Source organism: Anguilla anguilla, chromosome 2 (genome assembly GCF_013347855.1).
Source record: "Anguilla anguilla isolate fAngAng1 chromosome 2, fAngAng1.pri, whole genome shotgun sequence".
In the NCBI taxonomy this organism is placed as follows: Eukaryota; Metazoa; Chordata; class Actinopteri; order Anguilliformes; family Anguillidae; genus Anguilla; species Anguilla anguilla.
The window spans coordinates 59,591,873-59,608,844 of NC_049202.1; the positions used below are offsets into that span (position 1 = coordinate 59,591,873).

The following is a 16,972-nucleotide window of genomic DNA, read 5'->3' on the forward strand; positions in this document are numbered from 1 at the left end:
GTGTGCATATGCCTGGATGTTTATGTGCCACTTACTTGTCTAATGGGTGGAAATTCAGAGATAAAATGGGAAAAATAGGTATAATTTTCTTTGGGGGGGGGGGGGGGGAGATTGTGGCTTCCCAAGTCATTTTGAGATTCTATATGCCCAGAACATGTGAATCACAAAAACAAATTCCACATCCAGTTTCCTGACCTCAGACCTCTCTTACTGTGTTTGCGCTGGACCTAATATTATTATTGCTAATATTAACTTGCCAATAAGGTGACATGCTCCTATGGCAGGGGAGACATTCCTGAAATTATCAACTACCTCCCAAAAAAAGCCAAGCCTGCATCTTGTGAATGAATACAAATGACAGTTTTCCTACCAGAGCCGTGATTCAACTTTCCAAAATACACATACAGCAACTGGACCGGCTACAGTTGAGTGCTCCAATGCTAGCCAATGGGATTAATTTAAATCCTTTATTTGAATTCAGCTTGGCTAATGGTGATTTGTAGAGATTACTTTCACCTTTATTTTCCTATTGTCATTATGTGCCTAACTGAAGGTAATAGGAGGTTTTATCAGAATCTGTGAGAAGCTGAGGCTACATCTGATAGCATTGTAAGGTTAAACAGTATGGAATACGAGACATGCCTGCAAATTTAGATAGAAACCTCTCAATATCTTTGATTTTCCTGAAGTTTCCACAAAGACACTTCCTACGGAGGAAGAACTTTTAACACGCATTTGGGTCACTTGGACTATTTGGGAAACATCCCAGCGCCAGTTTTAGGGATATTTTTGCCAAAAAGACCCTGGAAATTTTCTTAACTATAAATTGTTTTGACAAATATGATGAATTATTATCCTTAATAGGTGTGCTAAATTATGAACATAATAACAATTCTGTAAGATATTTTTGTATAATAATGACAGATATTAATGATGGATAATGAGGTTTGATTCTATAAATATTAATATATCAAAACGACATTTTAGATTTTGCTCTTAAACGCAGAAAGCTAGGGTGGGGTGTGTTTTTTGAGCTCCAGCTCAAATATGATGGTGTGGCCCAGATAGTGTGCGCTCTTAAAGTCATTCAAGAGTATTTAGACAGAACCCAGAAGTGTTTGCTCTCGCAGTTTCCTTGTGGAGGAATTTCAGAAAGATGGCGGGACTCCGAATGTCTCGTGCCTGGGAGATGTAGGGCCCTATGAAATCCGTTTTATTTTTTTCGAAATTCTGTTTTATTTTTTTCCCCAAATTCAGTGTTTACCGTTTTATTTTTTCTGTATGCTGTGTTTTATGGTCTAATACAATTTTATCATCAAAAATAGCGTCTAATCAAATGAATTCATAAAACATTAACAGATTAATAACAATTTATCATCCTTAATCAAATGAAAATATGAAATAAATATATACCAATGAACACAACAATGCACAGAATAGCTTAATCCAAAACAAACCATTGCTAATTTTGGTCAAATAAAGTGCTGCACAAAAGAGCTTCACAATGACAACATCTGAAAAAAAAATCTGTTGTAGCAATGAACAAAACTTAAAGAACTGCTTAATGAACAGAGCTATCTGTGTCTAAGTTTTCCATCTCTCAGAGACCTCTCCATTGAAATACATGATTGTCAGCCTCTTTGTGTTCAGCTCAGTGAGTGTTGTAACTTAATAGGTTACATGGGTAATTTATTGTAATTCATTGAAAGCTGTAAAACTATATCTATATTATTTACAGTTAAAAGAAAGAGTTAAAAGAAATACATTTCATTTGTATTATGTTTGATTGATATTGATTCGAGATGCATTTTTATGTTGTATTGGCGTTAGAATGGTTAAAAAACTTCAAGTATCCGAATGCCTTGCAGCTAGAAAGTAGGAAGAAAAAGCTCGTTTTTTTGTGATTTTATATGCGACTGAGACGTAAATGCCAAGTGAATAGCCTAGCGTTTGTTTATTGTTTGTAAGTACAAAATGTCAACTGCTTTTCAGTATAAAGAAAGCTTTCGTTTTCATATCCGACGTCCTGCTATTATTTCGAAGTTATACTACAGTTAGTGCCTCACGCTTGCCTGTGAGGAGTTCATTATCTAGGTTCGTTGATGTGGTGGACGCAGTCGCGCGCACATACAAAACCCCGCCACACACACAACTCCCCAAAACGGGGAAATGTTTCTCTTCGTCATTTTATTTAAGCAATATCATATGAGAGGGAGTGCTGTTATACTGTTTACAATAATTTATAAAGCCTTTTGATTAGTTTAATCAGAAACCTGTTAAATTCCACGAGATTTTGCGTTTCACCGTTAATTACATTTTTATGACTGGATTCCGCGATTCCGTCCGCGTTTCCGCATCACGGAAATCGTAGGGCCCTAAAGATGGCGACAGAAACAAATCAGTGTCATTCAGAATTAGGAGTCTCATTTTAGAGGCAGCTGTTGGTTATAAAAGTAAGGTTCGAATTCCGCTGGCTGCCTCTGCTCTACGTGCGTGCAGTGAAATGTTTATTGGTGACTGTTCAACGTGCGGTGCTGTCGGTTGAGGTAGGAGGGAGTGGCTGAGTGGAACAGCCTCCCATTTAAAATAAGAGCCACAGACTCTGAACTTTGGAAACGAAAGTGTAAGCCAGTTTAGCAGCTTTCCTTTCCTCTGAAGAGTGAGCTCCTTTGAGCTGGCGACTTTCTCTAACGGCCGTGGCTAAATGTGTCAGGGTGGGTCTTTTAGGACTTCGGGGAATACCTGTACCCGTAGAGCCATAGCCCTAAACCAGAGAAAGAAGGCCTGCTGGTGTCTCTGTAGATGTGTGGCTTCAAGTCAGGTAACCGGTTGAAACGGTGTGTGGTTTGCCCTCTGTTCATGAATATTATAATGAGAAATAAACCCGTTCCTCCCCTCCCACAGTAGCTAACGTAGTATTTTTTTTTTGTCATGTGGTCCCGCGTGGTGATGGGATGATTGGGAAATTTCAGTGTCATCCCACCCACCCTGTGGACAGTGAGTAGGGGCTGAGTTAGGTGTTCGTTTGGCACATGGTAGTGCCATTTGCTCTCTCCTGAGGGTGGTATAGGATTCACTGACCCTGGATCAGCATTATTATAACCCTGAGCACAACTGTGGACGTGCACAGCTGATTCAGAGTCTGTTTTCAGAATGCGTGATGATTAATATGGGCCATTAGGTCCAGCCTAGCTCATCCATTTACCTACAGGCCAGAGAGCAGCAGCACTGCCTCTAACCTGGATTTGAGCTACCTGAGGTTCTGGGGCCTGTATCATGACACAGGATTACTGAGTTACCTGGGAAACTGCGCTGAGTAAAACCCCGGAACAGCACTTTTTACTTCAGTCCGTGTTCCAGATGTGGGAGGGTTCTGGGTTTTACTCAGCGCAGTTATCCAGCTAACTCAGTCATCCTGCTTTGTGAAGCAGGGCCCCGGGTCCAGCTGAGGACACTGCAGCTGCACAGTTGCTGTTGGTGCCTGTCTGTCAGAGCGAGCGGGTGCGTTGGTGTTTTCACCACACGCACGTCTGCCGTACGGGGGAACAGAAAGCCGCGGTTTCGCCGTGCTGGGATTTAAGGTTAGCGTAGCGACCGCCGCCCGCCGTCTGTGGCACGTCTGGGGGGCGTGGGCGGTCCCCGGGGGCTGATTTGTGCTGTGGCGAGTTTGCGGATAAAGCTGGTTTAGGCCAACCCCACCCCTCCCCCCTCCCCCCTCCACGTGCAGCTGAGCCCAGTGCTCATGGTTTCAAACAGAAAGATTTCTTCTGTGCAGCTTTGCCCTCAGAAGTTTGCCTCAGATATTTGTGGCTGTTCGGCTTGTTGAGCCTCTGTGCTTTTTTGACCCCCCCCCCTCGCTTTCAGCAGCATGTCTGCATCACTTAGAGCGTGTGGAAGTGTTGAGTCCTGCTTGTGTCGCTTATCTGCTGAGACAGTGCGGCCTGTGGGCTCAGAAGGCCTCTGCTGAGCGCCAGTCGGTTTCGGTCAGCGTCTGCTTAGCGAGATGGTCTGAGGGTCTGGGAAGAGCAAAGGGCTCCAAACAGGACGAGGGGTGCAGTCGCATCAAAGGGCTCAATTCGGAACGGAGCAGCAAAGCTTCAAGATCAAGAGAAATGTCGATCCCGAAGGAGGGATTTCCCAAAAATCGCCCTCTGGCTCCCTCCACTCTCTCACTGGAGTTAAATCGGTAGTCGTGGATCGTCATTTGCAGTGCATTTGTCTCGGTCAGAAATTATTTTTTGAAACATTTCCAAACAAAATTAAACCGTGTCTTCTCTGGTAATGTCTAACCACCTGTGAACATTAGCAGTCCTATTTCACATTAGATGCGCTTCTCTGCATAATGTCTGGCCAAAACAGGGATTTTGGGTAGGATCTTGTGTGGAATCAATGGACGCAGTTAGTTTAGAAAATGCCGTCTTTCAGTCCGTACTGGAGGAGGAGGAGCGTCATGTGGTGAACATAGGCAGTGACTAACTTTATCCTTCTCTCCCTCCCTCCCTCCCTATCTCCCTCAGTTGACTTGGTCTCCCTGTTCGACTTGGAGAACGACCTGCCGGATGAGCTGATTCCCAACGGCGGCGACCTGGGCCTGCTGTCCATGCCCTCAAACGGCGGGGGCGGAGCAGGGGGCGGGGCCTCGGTGGGCGGGATGGTCCAGGACGCCGCCTCCAAGCACAAGCAGCTGTCGGAGCTCCTGAGGGCGGGCAGCGGCTCGGGCCTGGGGCCCAGCCCGCAGCCGCAGGGCATGCTGGGAAAGAGCCCCCTGAGCCAGGGCTCGCCGTCGCCCTCGCACCCCTCGCCAGCACAGAAGCAGGCCGTCCCGCCCGGCTTCCCCCAGGCCGTGCTGAACAGCGGCCCCCCCCACGGCCTGCGCGGGCAGAGCCCCCAGCCCCCGCAACCTGCCCAGGTGATGAACGGCTCCCTGGGCCCCGCCGGGCGTGGCCGGGGCGGGGCGGGGCTGCAGTACCAGGGCTCGTCCATGCAGGGAGCGGGAGGGGGCGGAGCCGGCGCGGCGGGGGGCGGCGGAGCAGCGAGCGCGCTGGCGGAGACGCTGGCCCAACAGGGGGCGCCACAGGCAGGCGGCCACGTGGCCGTGAACGCCCAGCAGGCCGGCAACATGAACAAGGTGAGGCTCAGTATTATTCTCATTACGCTAAGGTCTCGCTGGTAGTTCAGTCAGAATGCCGTTGGGAAGGGGAGGGGGGGTGGGGGGCGGGGGGGTGGGCTCAAACACTTTTCGAGCCCAATTGTCTCATCCCAGAAAGACAAAAATGAAAAATGCGGGAGAGCGCTACATGTGTCCTGCATCTTAATTAACACAGTTCTCCAAGTGTTGGCAGTAACGTCGTCTTAAGGAAATGATATTTCTAATTTGGTGAAGGGGAAAAAATGAAAAGGTTAAAAGGCAATATTCAGCTGTGGCTGAAAGTTAGACTCGCTCTGAAGCAGGGTAGGAAATTAACTTTTTTTAACAAGGGCTTTTTTTGCCCTTGTGAAATATGTTTCGGGGTCATTTTGGATCATTTCCAGGGCAATTTTATCGGATCGCGTACATGTCTCGTACCAAGTTTTTTTATGAAAAGGGAAGGAATTAGACTTTACACACACACAAAAACCACGGCTGCTCTGGATGTAATTTCTTATTTGTTCGTCATGAAAGATTCACTGTTCGGAACATCGTGAGCTAACTTGGTGTTCAGAATACAGTGAGTCTGCGTTACACTAGCAGGCTAGCTAGCGTGACTTGAACGGGTTACTCAGTGGTGCTCGCTTACCACACGCGATCTTGTGAGCCTTGCTCTCTTGGTGCCGTTCAGCGGTGCACTTCTTCAGTGCTTTCGTCCCGCTGATGAAGCTATCGACAGTGACTTTGGACTTTGGACTGACTTTGGAAGGTTAAGCATAATAGCTGGTGAGAAGTGGATTAATGCCAAATTTGTAAATGAAAGTAAATGCATCTTAATTTCATTTCTTCATGCATCTTGTGAGAGCATGGCTGCTGTGGGTGTAGGCTTTTGTTTTTGCTGAGACATTCCATGTTTGACTTTGATTTTTCACTTAAAATACATTTATACAGCTGGGTATTTTCTGAAGCGATTCAGGGTAATTAGTTTTCTCAAGGGTACAATGGCAGTGCCCCAACTAGAAGTCAAACCTGCAACCTTGGAGTGCGCAAGCCCAGTTCCCTAACCACTATGCCACACCGGCCATTCTCAGATGAGCCAGTCCTAGCCTCTATACCAGGGCTGTGTGGAGTCTCTATACCAGGGCTGTGTGGAGTCTCTATACCAGGGCTGTGTGAGCCTCTATACCAGGGCTGTGTGAGCCTCTATACCAGGGCTGTGTGAGCCTCTATACCAGGGCTGTGTGAGCCTCTATACCAGGGCTGTGTGAGTCTCTATACCAGGGCTGTGAGCCTCTATACCAGGGCTGTGTGAGTCTCTATACCAGGACTGTGTGAGCCTCTATACCAGGGCTGTGTGAGTCTCTATACCAGGACTGTGTGAGTCTCTATACCAGGCCTGTGTGAGCCTCTATACCAGGGCTGTGTGAGCCTCTATACCAGGGCTGTGTGAGCCTCTATACCAGGGCTGTGTGAGCCTCTATACCAGGGCTGTGTGAGTCTCTATACCAGGGCTGTGTGAGTCTCTATACCAGGCCTGTGTGAGCCTCTATACCAGGGCTGTGTGAGCCTCTATACCAGGGCTGTGTGAATCTCTATACCAGGGCTGTGTGAGTCTCTATACCAGGGCTGTGTGAGTCTCTATACCAGGGCTGTGTGAGTCTCTATACCAGGGCTGTGTGAGTCTCTATACCAGGCCTGTGTGAGTCTCTATACCAGGGCTGTGTGAGTCTCTATACCAGGGCTGTGAACCTCTATACCAGGGCTGTGTGAGCCTCTATACCAGGGCTGTGTGAGCCTCTATACCAGGGCTGTGTGAGCCTCTATACCAGGGCTGTGTGAGTCTCTATACCAGGGCTGTGTGAGCCTCTATACCAGGGCTGTGTGAGCCTCTATACCAGGGCTGTGTGAGTCTCTATACCAGGGCTGTGAGCCTCTATACCAGGGCTGTGTGAGTCTCTATACCAGGACTGTGTGAGTCTCTATACCAGGGCTGTGAGCCTCTATACCAGGGCTGTGTGAGTCTCTATACCAGGGCTGTGTGAGCCTCTATACCAGGGCTGTGTGAGCCTCTATACCAGGACTGTGTGAGCCTCTATACCAGGACTGTGTGAGTCTCTATACCAGGACTGTGTGAGCCTCTATACCAGGACTGTGTGAGTCTCTATACCAGGGCTGTGTGAGTCTCTATACCAGGGCTGTGTGAGCCTCTATACCAGGGCTGTGTGAGCCTCTATACCAGGACTGTGTGAGCCTCTATACCAGGGCTGTGTGAGCCTCTATACCAGGGCTGTGTGAGCCTCTATACCAGGACTGTGTGAGCCTCTATACCAGGACTGTGAACCTCTATACCAGGGCTGTGTGAGCCTCTATACCAGGGCTGTGTGAGCCTCTATACCAGGGCTGTGTGAGTCTCTATACCAGGGCTGTGTGAGTCTCTATACCAGGGCTGTGTGGAGTCTCTATACCAGGGCTGTGTGAGTCTCTATACCAGGGCTGTGTGAGCCTCTATACCAGGGCTGTGTGAGTCTCTATACCAGGGCTGTGTGAGTCTCTATACCAGGGCTGTGTGGAGTCTCTATACCAGGGCTGCGTGGAGTCTCTATACCAGGGCTGTGTGAGTCTCTATACCAGGGCTGTGTGAGTCTCTATACCAGGGCTGTGTGAGTCTCTATACCAGGGCTGTGTGAGCCTCTATACCAGGGCTGTGTGAGCCTCTATACCAGGGCTGTGTGAGCCTCTATACCAGGGCTGTGTGAGTCTCTATACCAGGGCTGTGTGAGCCTCTATACCAGGGCTGTGTGAGTCTCTATACCAGGACTGTGTGAGTCTCTATACCAGGGCTGTGTGAGCCTCTATACCAGGGCTGTGTGAGCCTCTATACCAGGGCTGTGTGAGTCTCTATACCAGGGCTGTGTGAGTCTCTATACCAGGGCTGTGTGAGTCTCTATACCAGGGCTGTGTGAGCCTCTATACCAGGGCTGTGTGAGTCTCTATACCAGGACTGTGTGAGCCTCTATACCAGGGCTGCGTGAGTCTCTATACCAGGGCTGTGTGGAGTCTCTATACCAGGGCTGTGTGAGCCTCTATACCAGGGCTGTGTGAGCCTCTATACCAGGGCTGTGTGAGCCTCTATACCAGGGCTGTGTGAGTCTCTATACCAGGGCTGTGTGAGCCTCTATACCAGGGCTGTGTGAGTCTCTATACCAGGGCTGTGTGAGCCTCTATACCAGGGCTGTGTGAGTCTCTATACCAGGGCTGTGTGAGCCTCTATACCAGGGCTGTGTGAGCCTCTATACCAGGGCTGTGTGAGCCTCTATACCAGGGCTGTGTGAGTCTCTATACCAGGGCTGTGTGAGTCTCTATACCAGGGCTGTGTGAGCCTCTATACCAGGGCTGTGTGAGTCTCTATACCAGGGCTGTGTGAGTCTCTATACCAGGGCTGTGTGAGTCTCTATACCAGGGCTGTGTGAGTCTCTATACCAGGGCTGTGTGAGTCTCTATACCAGGGCTGTGTGAGCCTCTATACCAGGGCTGTGTGAGCCTCTATACCAGGGCTGTGTGAGCCTCTATACCAGGGCTGTGTGAGTCTCTATACCAGGGCTGTGTGAGTCTCTATACCAGGGCTGTGTGAGTCTCTATACCAGGGCTGTGTGAGCCTCTATACCAGGGCTGTGTGAGCCTCTATACCAGGGCTGTGTGAGTCTCTATACCAGGGCTGTGTGAGCCTCTATACCAGGGCTGTGTGAGTCTCTATACCAGGGCTGTGTGAGCCTCTATACCAGGGCTGTGTGAGCCTCTATACCAGGGCTGTGTGAGTCTCTATACCAGGGCTGTGTCTCTGTGTCGGTACGCGGTTTCTCTGGCGGTGCGCTGTGTCTCTGGCGTTGCACTGTGTCTCTGTGTCGGTGCGCTGTGTCTCTGGGGTTGCGCTGTGTCTCTGGCGGTATGCTGTGCTCTCAGGCCAGGTCGTCTGGCTGTTTGCTTGCGGCAGACGCTGTTTGCTCAAGCCTAATTGGTCGGTTAATAGGTGTAATATTGTTCAGCAACGCACTGGGGAGGATGAGCTCCAGCTGTAATAGGGGGCGGGTTTTGGACGCGGAGTCCGTGCTGACGGGAGAGACGCTCCGCACAGACGAGCTCTTCCTGCACAGCCGGGCCCTCGCCTGGCCTCAGCTCCTGCCCCCTGCACAGCCCTCGGCTGGCCTCAGCTCCTGCCCCCTGCAGAGCCCTCGGCTGGCCTCAGCTCCTGCCCCCTGCAGAGCCCTCGGCTGGCCTCAGCTCCTGCCCCCTGCAGAGCCCTCGGCTGGCTGGGCCGGTTCTGCTCCCACGTGCTGGCAGTACACCCCCCCCCCCCCACAAGTCCTGCATCTCTCTTTACCCCTTTCCCTCTCTCACTCTTTCCCCTTTCCTGCTGTCTCCCTCCTTTTCTCTTTTTCTCTCCCCCTTCTCTCTCCCTTTCCCTCCCCCTCCTCTCTCTCTGCCTGTCTATCTCGATGCCTCTCTTCTCTCTCTCTCTCTCTCTCTCCCTCCTTCTCACTCCCTCCCTCTCCCTCATTCTCTCTCTCTCTCTCTCTCTCTCCCTCCTTCTCTCTCTCCATCCCTTTCCCTACTTCTTTCTTTCTCTGTCTCTCGTCACTGTCTCTTGCTCTCTGCCTCCCTCGTCCCCCGTATCCCGCTTGAGAGGGCGTGCCGTACTGCAGGCTTATCTGGACCGTGGGAAGATCAGGTTCTTTGAGGTCCGTGTTTGACCGCTCAGCTGTAGAGCCCCAGGTCTCCAGCGGCCACGTGCATGCATCCGTGTTTCTCACTGCTGGGGATGTTGGGCCTCTTCACTTGCAGGTGGCTGAAATTAATCATGCTTGATTGAGCTGGTGGCCCATTGGCTTGTTCAGATTTTATATGGCCAGCAGTTAGATGCTGTTAACGTTGTAAAGAGTAGGCCTAGTTTGGGTCGTGCCTGTGCTGCTATGATGATAGATTTATGCCCTTAATAATACGGGTTGCTTTTGAGGTAAATTATTGCTGTTCATTTCTGATTTAATTAGCTGTTTGTTTGTTTATAGGGCTTCAAACAGTTTAATTGGTGGCCTAATCAGCGGAGTCTGCTGCCTTACTGTAGTTTGAGGGGAGGTACTAAAGCAAAAGGGACCGCACACACGTTATTACTCATCGTTATTACGGCCTGATTTACTACGACCTTCACCGCGTAAAACCAGTAACAAGGCCAATGATTGGTCATGGTATTTGTTAGGCACCAATCATTGCTTGTGTTATTAGTTTTCTGTGTGCTAAATTGTGTTGCACGTGTTAAAGTTCTTCGTAAATCAGTCCCTTAATCTGTTAATTAACTGCAGTTGACTGTTGAGCGATTTTCCAGGGCAGGTCAGAATCGATGCACCGGGACAAGGATTGGAAACTACTTTAAGGTCACCACAGGGTTTCTTTGTGCCTGTATGTATTTTTTCTCTTCTGGATTTTGGCATTGCAGTTTTTTTGTGTTGTGTCAGTTTGATTTGATGTTCGGTCTCTTCTGTGGGTTAATTTAATGTGTAAATACTCTCTGTAGAAGTTTATTCTGGGGCTCTGCTTATGGGACAAATGCAGTTGCGAGCGCAGTGAATCGCACGCGCTCTCGGGGGGAAGAATGGAAGGCGTGTCTTTTAGTTGGGTAATGTCCCGAGACTTGCGAAGCACCTGAAGCAGAGTTCAGATCCCTGACGTGCGCGGGGGCGACGGCGATGGTGGCGGCGGTGCCTGTGAGGCGTCGCTGGCTCTGCGTTCATGCCCCCGGCCTGCAGGGACTGCGCGTCTGTGACTTCTGACATCTGCGGTTTGGCAGGAAGTCGATCGGAAGCCAGCGCGCTGCGGCACTCTCGGGGGAAGACTCGGGCGGCGTCTGCCACATGAAGAAGCGCCAGTCGCTTTGGGGGGGGAGGGGTGTGGGGGGGGTCGGATATAGAAATGCTGAATGAATCCTCGCTCACAGACACGGGTTTGAATAGAGATGGTAGAGCGGCACAGTCCTCTCTCTCTTTCTTTAGTTCTAGTAGTAGTAATAGCAGTAGTAGTAGTAGCAGTAGTAGTAGTAGCAGTAGTAGTAGCAGTAGTAGCAGTAGCAGCAGTAGCAGCAGTAGCAGTAGCAGTAGTAGTAGCAGCAGCAGTAGTAGCAGTAGCAGTAGCAGTAGTACTGGGTTGTTGCTGTGCTGTGCGGGTTACACGGTGTCGCAGTGTTTGGTGTGGTATCTTGGCAGTGCTCGTGCTGTAGTAGAACATGAGCGTGTGTAATCCCCAACCCCCCCTCCCCTCTGTTTGTGCTCCATTAAGGAAGGAAGCCCCGTAAATCCTCCTGCAGGACTGGGCACACGCCAGTGTGTTAGAGCCAGTCTGCGAAGCGGGTCACTGCCTGAGGCATGGGTCCCCCCCCCCCCTCTTTCTCTGTCTGCTGTCTGTCTGTCCCTCCCTGTTCTCTTATGTTTTTAATCTCTTTCTCTCTCATTCCTTCTCTTCCTCTCTCTCCATCCCTCCCCCTTTTCTAGCCTCATTTTGATTTAGCAGTTGATGCTCAAACTGCTGTGTCTGGCAGCAGTGTAGCATAATGGGTGAGGAACTGGTCTTGCAAGCTAAAGGTCACAGGTTCGATTCCCGGGTAGGACACTGCTGTTGTAACCTTGAGCAAGATACTTAACCTGCATTGCTTCAGTATATTCAGTGTATTCAGGGTGTGTATTCTGGTTGGCTTGCTTAGCGCACTGAAGTTGCGCCTGTGCTTCAGTGATGTCATACACTCACTTGTCTGAGAATACTGTTGGCCTGGTCTGGCACTGTTGCTCATGCTGGAATTGCTCATTATGTTCTCCTGTACTGTAAGCCACTCTGGATTGAGAGCATTAGCTGAATGTAATGTAGTGTAATGTAATTTATTGTAGTGTAATGTAGTCTAATGTGATGTAGTGTAATGTGTTCTAATGTAGTGTAATGTAATGTAGCCCAATGTAATATGGTGTACTATAATGTGGCCTAATGTAATGCTGTTTAATGTTATGTATTGTATTTTAAACATAATGAGCCATTTTAAAGCGCTGATACTGTAGTGTATAAAGGCCTGTCAGCGTCTTTGTTAGCTGGAAACATAACTTATATTTTCAGCACAAGATTAATTTGATTCCAGGAGTGGGAGTGGGAGTGGGATAGGGAGGAAGGAATAGACAGAGAGCGAGGAAGTGAGACAGAGGGAGAGGGGGAGAAGGAGGGTTGGAGAGGGAGAGGGAAAGGGAGGAAGGGATAGACAGAGAGAGAGGAAGAGAGACAGAGAGGGCGAGGGGGAGAAGTAGGGAGGGAGAGAAAGAGTGAGCACAGCCTGGCCATCGAAAAAGGCCGAACACAGGCAGACCTGACTGTCCAGAGAGGACAGACTGTGCTCACACTGCAGTCAAGGAGTGGTGGAGACAGAGCTACACTTTCTCACAACATGTGGAAAATACCTGGACATAAGAGAAACTCTAAATGATCACCAAAAACTCCCCTATTTATTAGGAGAACACAAAAAATGCATCAGACTAGCGGCAAATTATATCACAGCTTGTCATAAACAGAGGGACAACCAGTGAGCCTATTTGGGTAAGCCTATATGTCTGTAAACTGTATGTCCATGTATATGTTCATGTGTTCAATGGTGCATGTTCTTTATATGTTCTTTTCTATGCTTTGGCAACAAGTTGCATCTTGTCATGCCAATAAAGCATTTTGGATTGAAAATTGAAATTGACAGGGAGGGAGGGAGAGCGAGAGAGAGTTTTAGTTACACCAACCCAGTGATGAAGGCCTGGCTGGTGGAATAATAGCTAGTGCAGCGTAGATGTGCGAGTTTGTCACACTTCTGTTTGTGTGCTACGCAGCTAACAGAGACTGAGGGAGACTGGGACTGTTACTACAGTCTAAAAAAGAAAAAGTTCACTTTACTCAAATGGGTTGAGGAGATTGTTTGCCTTGAACCATTTGAGTAGGGCATCTTAACCTACTGAGTTATTCACTGGACATTAACTTTTATACTTCTTCTTTACCCTTTTTAAATTAATGATAATGATTTAATCCTTTTACAAAAAACTGCTGTGTTCATTTAGTAAATCTCTTCTCTTCCATTTTCCCTTGAAAATACCACTGAAAGGTCTTCATTCCCGCGCGGGCAGTGGCTCGTCAGATGTACTGTTATGGAAATGGCACTTTCAGGCCACCGTCGGTGGAGTCTCCGGTCCGGGTGTTGCGATTGGCCCTCGCTGGTGACACCGGTTGCCTGTGGAGACCGGAGACTTCAACACTGTGCACTTATTTATAGAGATGTTCTCTATTGCCGAGACCAGGTGTAAATTAGGCGTTTGCATTAGGGGTTTTCAGTGGAAATGCTGAAGTCCCTCGAAGAAATGTGTGTATCAGCGGGACGCCTGCAACTGCACACCCCTCAGCCCCTCATACCCCTCCTGCTGCAGGGGTGAACCGTGAGCACACTGCGTGCGTGCGTGCGTGTGTGTGACTGCGACTGCTGCTATGTCTAGCAGTGTGTGTATGTGTGTGTGTGTGACTGCTGCTACGTCTAGCAGTGTGTGTATGTGTGTGTGTGACTGCTGCTACGTCTAGCAGTGTGTGTGTGCTTTGTGTTCATGTGCGTTTGTGTGTGCACATGTACGTGAAACACACGAGTAGTAGGCTAGATGTTGACCATTGACCATGCGGGTGACAGTGGGCTATGTAGCGATGGGTCCTGTGTCCTGTTCCCCACTCTGTGGGAGTATGAGGGGAGGTCACTGTGAGAATGCTGTCTAAATCAGAGGGATGCTGTTTGTATGCCTGCATAAGAACTGCGCTCGCATAGCAGTGTAAAATAGGGAAGGAAGCGCGTTTCTACCGCTGACAGCTATTATGGGGACCGAGTACGTCAGCTAGGCGTGAGAGCCAGGTGTCACTTCTGAAGCGTTTGACTGAAAATGCTTTTTTTTTTAGCGGGTGAGAGAGTTGTAAGAGGGGTTTCTCATTCTAGGAATGATTCTGTAGCTGCCGTTTGTATTTCCTAGAGAATGTGCAATAGGTAATGTGCTGGGAGACATGTGGCTACCAGCAGAACTGAAGAAGCAGCAGCAAGCAGCTCAGGGTTTTCCATCTTTGGGAAAGGCCATGTGAAGAATAAGTCTGTGGAGGTCGAGTCAGAAATCTGTGTACATCGCTGGAAAGCCATACGTGCCAAGCAGCAGGCCTGCTGTATGGTGAACTATGAAAATCATATCAGTGGCAGTTTGGGTGTGTGAGCGTCTGCCACTGGTGTCTCCACACCTATGAGTGTGTTGGGTCTTTTTTTTTTTTTTTTCATAAAACTGTGAATTTTACAGCTGATTTTAGGCTGCCTCAGTCCTCGACTTTCCACCAGTGCTACTCAACCTTAACTTAACCTAACCTCCCTTCTCTCCCCCCCCTCCCTCCTCTCTCTCTCTCTGTGCAGATGGGCTTTGGCCAGGCGTTTGGGCAGGGCTCGGGGGTGGGCGCTCAGCTGCAGGGCAAGGCGGGGCTGCCATCCTTCCCCTCGGACCTGAAGAGCGCGCCCGTGAGCGGTGTGCCCGGCCTGGTGAGTCCGAGCGCTGTGGGGGGGGGGGGGTTTACAGCGTTACACCATGCCGCTGTCTGCGGAGGGAATGTGAAAGTGTAATAATGCTAATGATCTCTCTGTGTGTTTCTTTATTCTCCCCCTTCTCTCTTTCTCTGTGTTTGTCCTCTCCTCCCGTTTCTCTCCTGCACTCCGCCTTTCTCTCCCCCTCTTTCATTTTTCTCATTCCTTATTTCTTGTTCCCTCTCCTTGCCTTCTCTCTAATTCTTCCTTCCTTTCTTCTCGCTCTCTCCATACCTGTCCCCCCACCCCGCTCTCTTTCTTTCCCTCTCTTTTTCCCTCACACACTCACTCTCTCTTTCTCCTTCTCCCTCTTCTCTCTCCCCTTTCTTTTTTCTCCTCTCTCTCTCTCTCTCTCTGTCTCTTTCCATCTCTCTCCCTCTCTCCCCCCTCCCTCTCCCCTCCTCTTCACTCTTTCTCTCCCCACCTCTCTCCCCCCTCTCTTTTTTCTCCCTCCGCTCTCGGTCTCTCTCCATCTCTCTCCCTCTCTCCCCCCTCCCTCTCCCCTCCTCCTCACTCTTTCTCTCCCCCCTCTCTTTTTTTCTCCCTCCTCTCTCGGTCTCTCTCCATCTCTCTCCCTCTCCCCCCTCCTCTCTCTCTCTCGCTGTCCTCCGGACCTGCGGGGGGCGCTGCAGTCTCAGATGCAGCAGCAGCAGGCCCAGGCCCAGGCTCAGCAGCAGGTGCCCTCGGTGGGCGTGGTCCCGGGGCAGGGCGTGTTGGCGGGCCCCACGGCCGACCCGGAGAAGCGCAAGCTGATCCAGCAGCAGCTGGTCCTGCTGCTCCACGCCCACAAGTGCCAGCGGCGCGAGCAGGCCAACGGGCAGGTGCAGGCCTGTGCCCTGCCCCACTGCCGCACCATGAAGAACGTCCTCAACCACATGACCCACTGCCAGGCCGGCAAGTCCTGCCAGGGTGAGACCCCGTCATTACTGCTGCTGCTGCTCTACGGGTCCTTATCACTGCTGTGTTTGTCTTCACTTTCAATAATTATATATTTATGTATATGTGGGTTCCCTGAGAGGAACAGGGAGAGAAAATGGCCTTGGCTTGTGTGTAAAACGCTTTTACCTGCTGACTTCTCCTCAAGTGGAAGACATCGCCCAAAATCCCCGTGTCCCATACAGCCCGCAGCAGCCCTTCGGACCGGAATGTTATTGGAGAGTTTGTGCCGTTTTTTTTCCTAATTTAAGACCCCACTGCCATTTTTGTACAGAAAACATTTTCTGTTCGTTGGAGGGAAAAATGAAAGGGGTGATAAATCTGTGCTGACGCTGCAGCAGCGTTCCCCACAGCCAGCGGAAGGCCACACTCACTCTGAGCTGTGAGAAACGAGGGGAGCCCGCGCACAGGAAGGAAACAGGCTTTTTGCTGGCAGGAGGAGGCTGATGTCACTCTCGGGATGGCGTCATTTTTGGAGGGAGGGTCTCGGTGGGGGGAGCCATGTGAACGGAGTCAGCTGCGGGTCTAATGGGGTGGAGTGTCGCAGGCGGTGGGCGGAGCTTCTGCAGCTCTAATGGGGTGGCGTGTAGCGATCGGTGGGTGGAGCTTCTGCAGGTCTAATGGGGCGGAGTGTAGCAATAGCTGGGCGGAGCTTCTACAGCTCTAATGGGGCGGAGTCTAGCGATAGGGGGCGGAGCTTCTGCAGCTCTAATGGGGCGGAGTATAGCGATAGGGGGCGGAGCTTCTGCAGCTCTAATGGAGCAGAGTGTAGCGTTAGGGGGCGGAGCTTCTGCAGCTCCAATAGGGTGGCCTGTAGCGATCAGTGGGTGGAGCTTCTGCGGGTCTAATTGGGCCGAGTATATCGACAGCCATTTTTCTTCAGTTTGAGTTTTTTAATTTTTAATTTAAATTTTCGTTATCTAGAAAAAAAAGTGACGGACAGTTTAATTGTGTGCAGGGCTCGTGATGAAACAGCTTTGCAGTGTTATCTGTCGGAATGGGGCTTGTGGTATCATGGAAAATGTTGAAATAAGTCATTTCCAGCATGTGGTAATTTGAACCCTGGGATCAAAGCCCTGGCCAGGGGCGTTTTGTGTCGCCCTCGGCGATCCCACTTCGCCTCGCCTTTCAGGAGTGTTGAAGTACCGCGCTCTCTGACCTGGGGTAATATTAGCCTCATTAGTCCGTGTCTGTGCTGGTTTCCCTGGTTACTTTCTTCAGTGTCTCCAGGTTTATGAAAAGCACTTTGTTACTAA

The 16,972-nt window shown here is 49.9% G+C and overlaps 1 protein-coding gene across 6 annotated transcripts in view; it reads left to right on the forward strand.

Annotated features, from left to right (window-relative positions):
* The window catches only part of LOC118219849 (CREB-binding protein-like), a 67,194-nt gene that overhangs the window by 17,965 nt on the left and 32,257 nt on the right, over positions 1-16,972 (forward strand). For 5 of the 6 annotated variants that reach the window (XM_035403312.1, XM_035403313.1, XM_035403314.1 and 2 more), the window contains exons 2-4: positions 4,518-5,128; positions 14,616-14,738; positions 15,413-15,689. In XM_035403312.1, coding sequence (XP_035259203.1) covers positions 4,518-5,128; positions 14,616-14,738; positions 15,413-15,689 — 1,011 coding nt within the window. The remainder of the gene's footprint in view (positions 1-4,517; positions 5,129-14,615; positions 14,739-15,412; positions 15,690-16,972) is intronic. The other variant, XM_035403315.1, reaches the window with a different exon arrangement.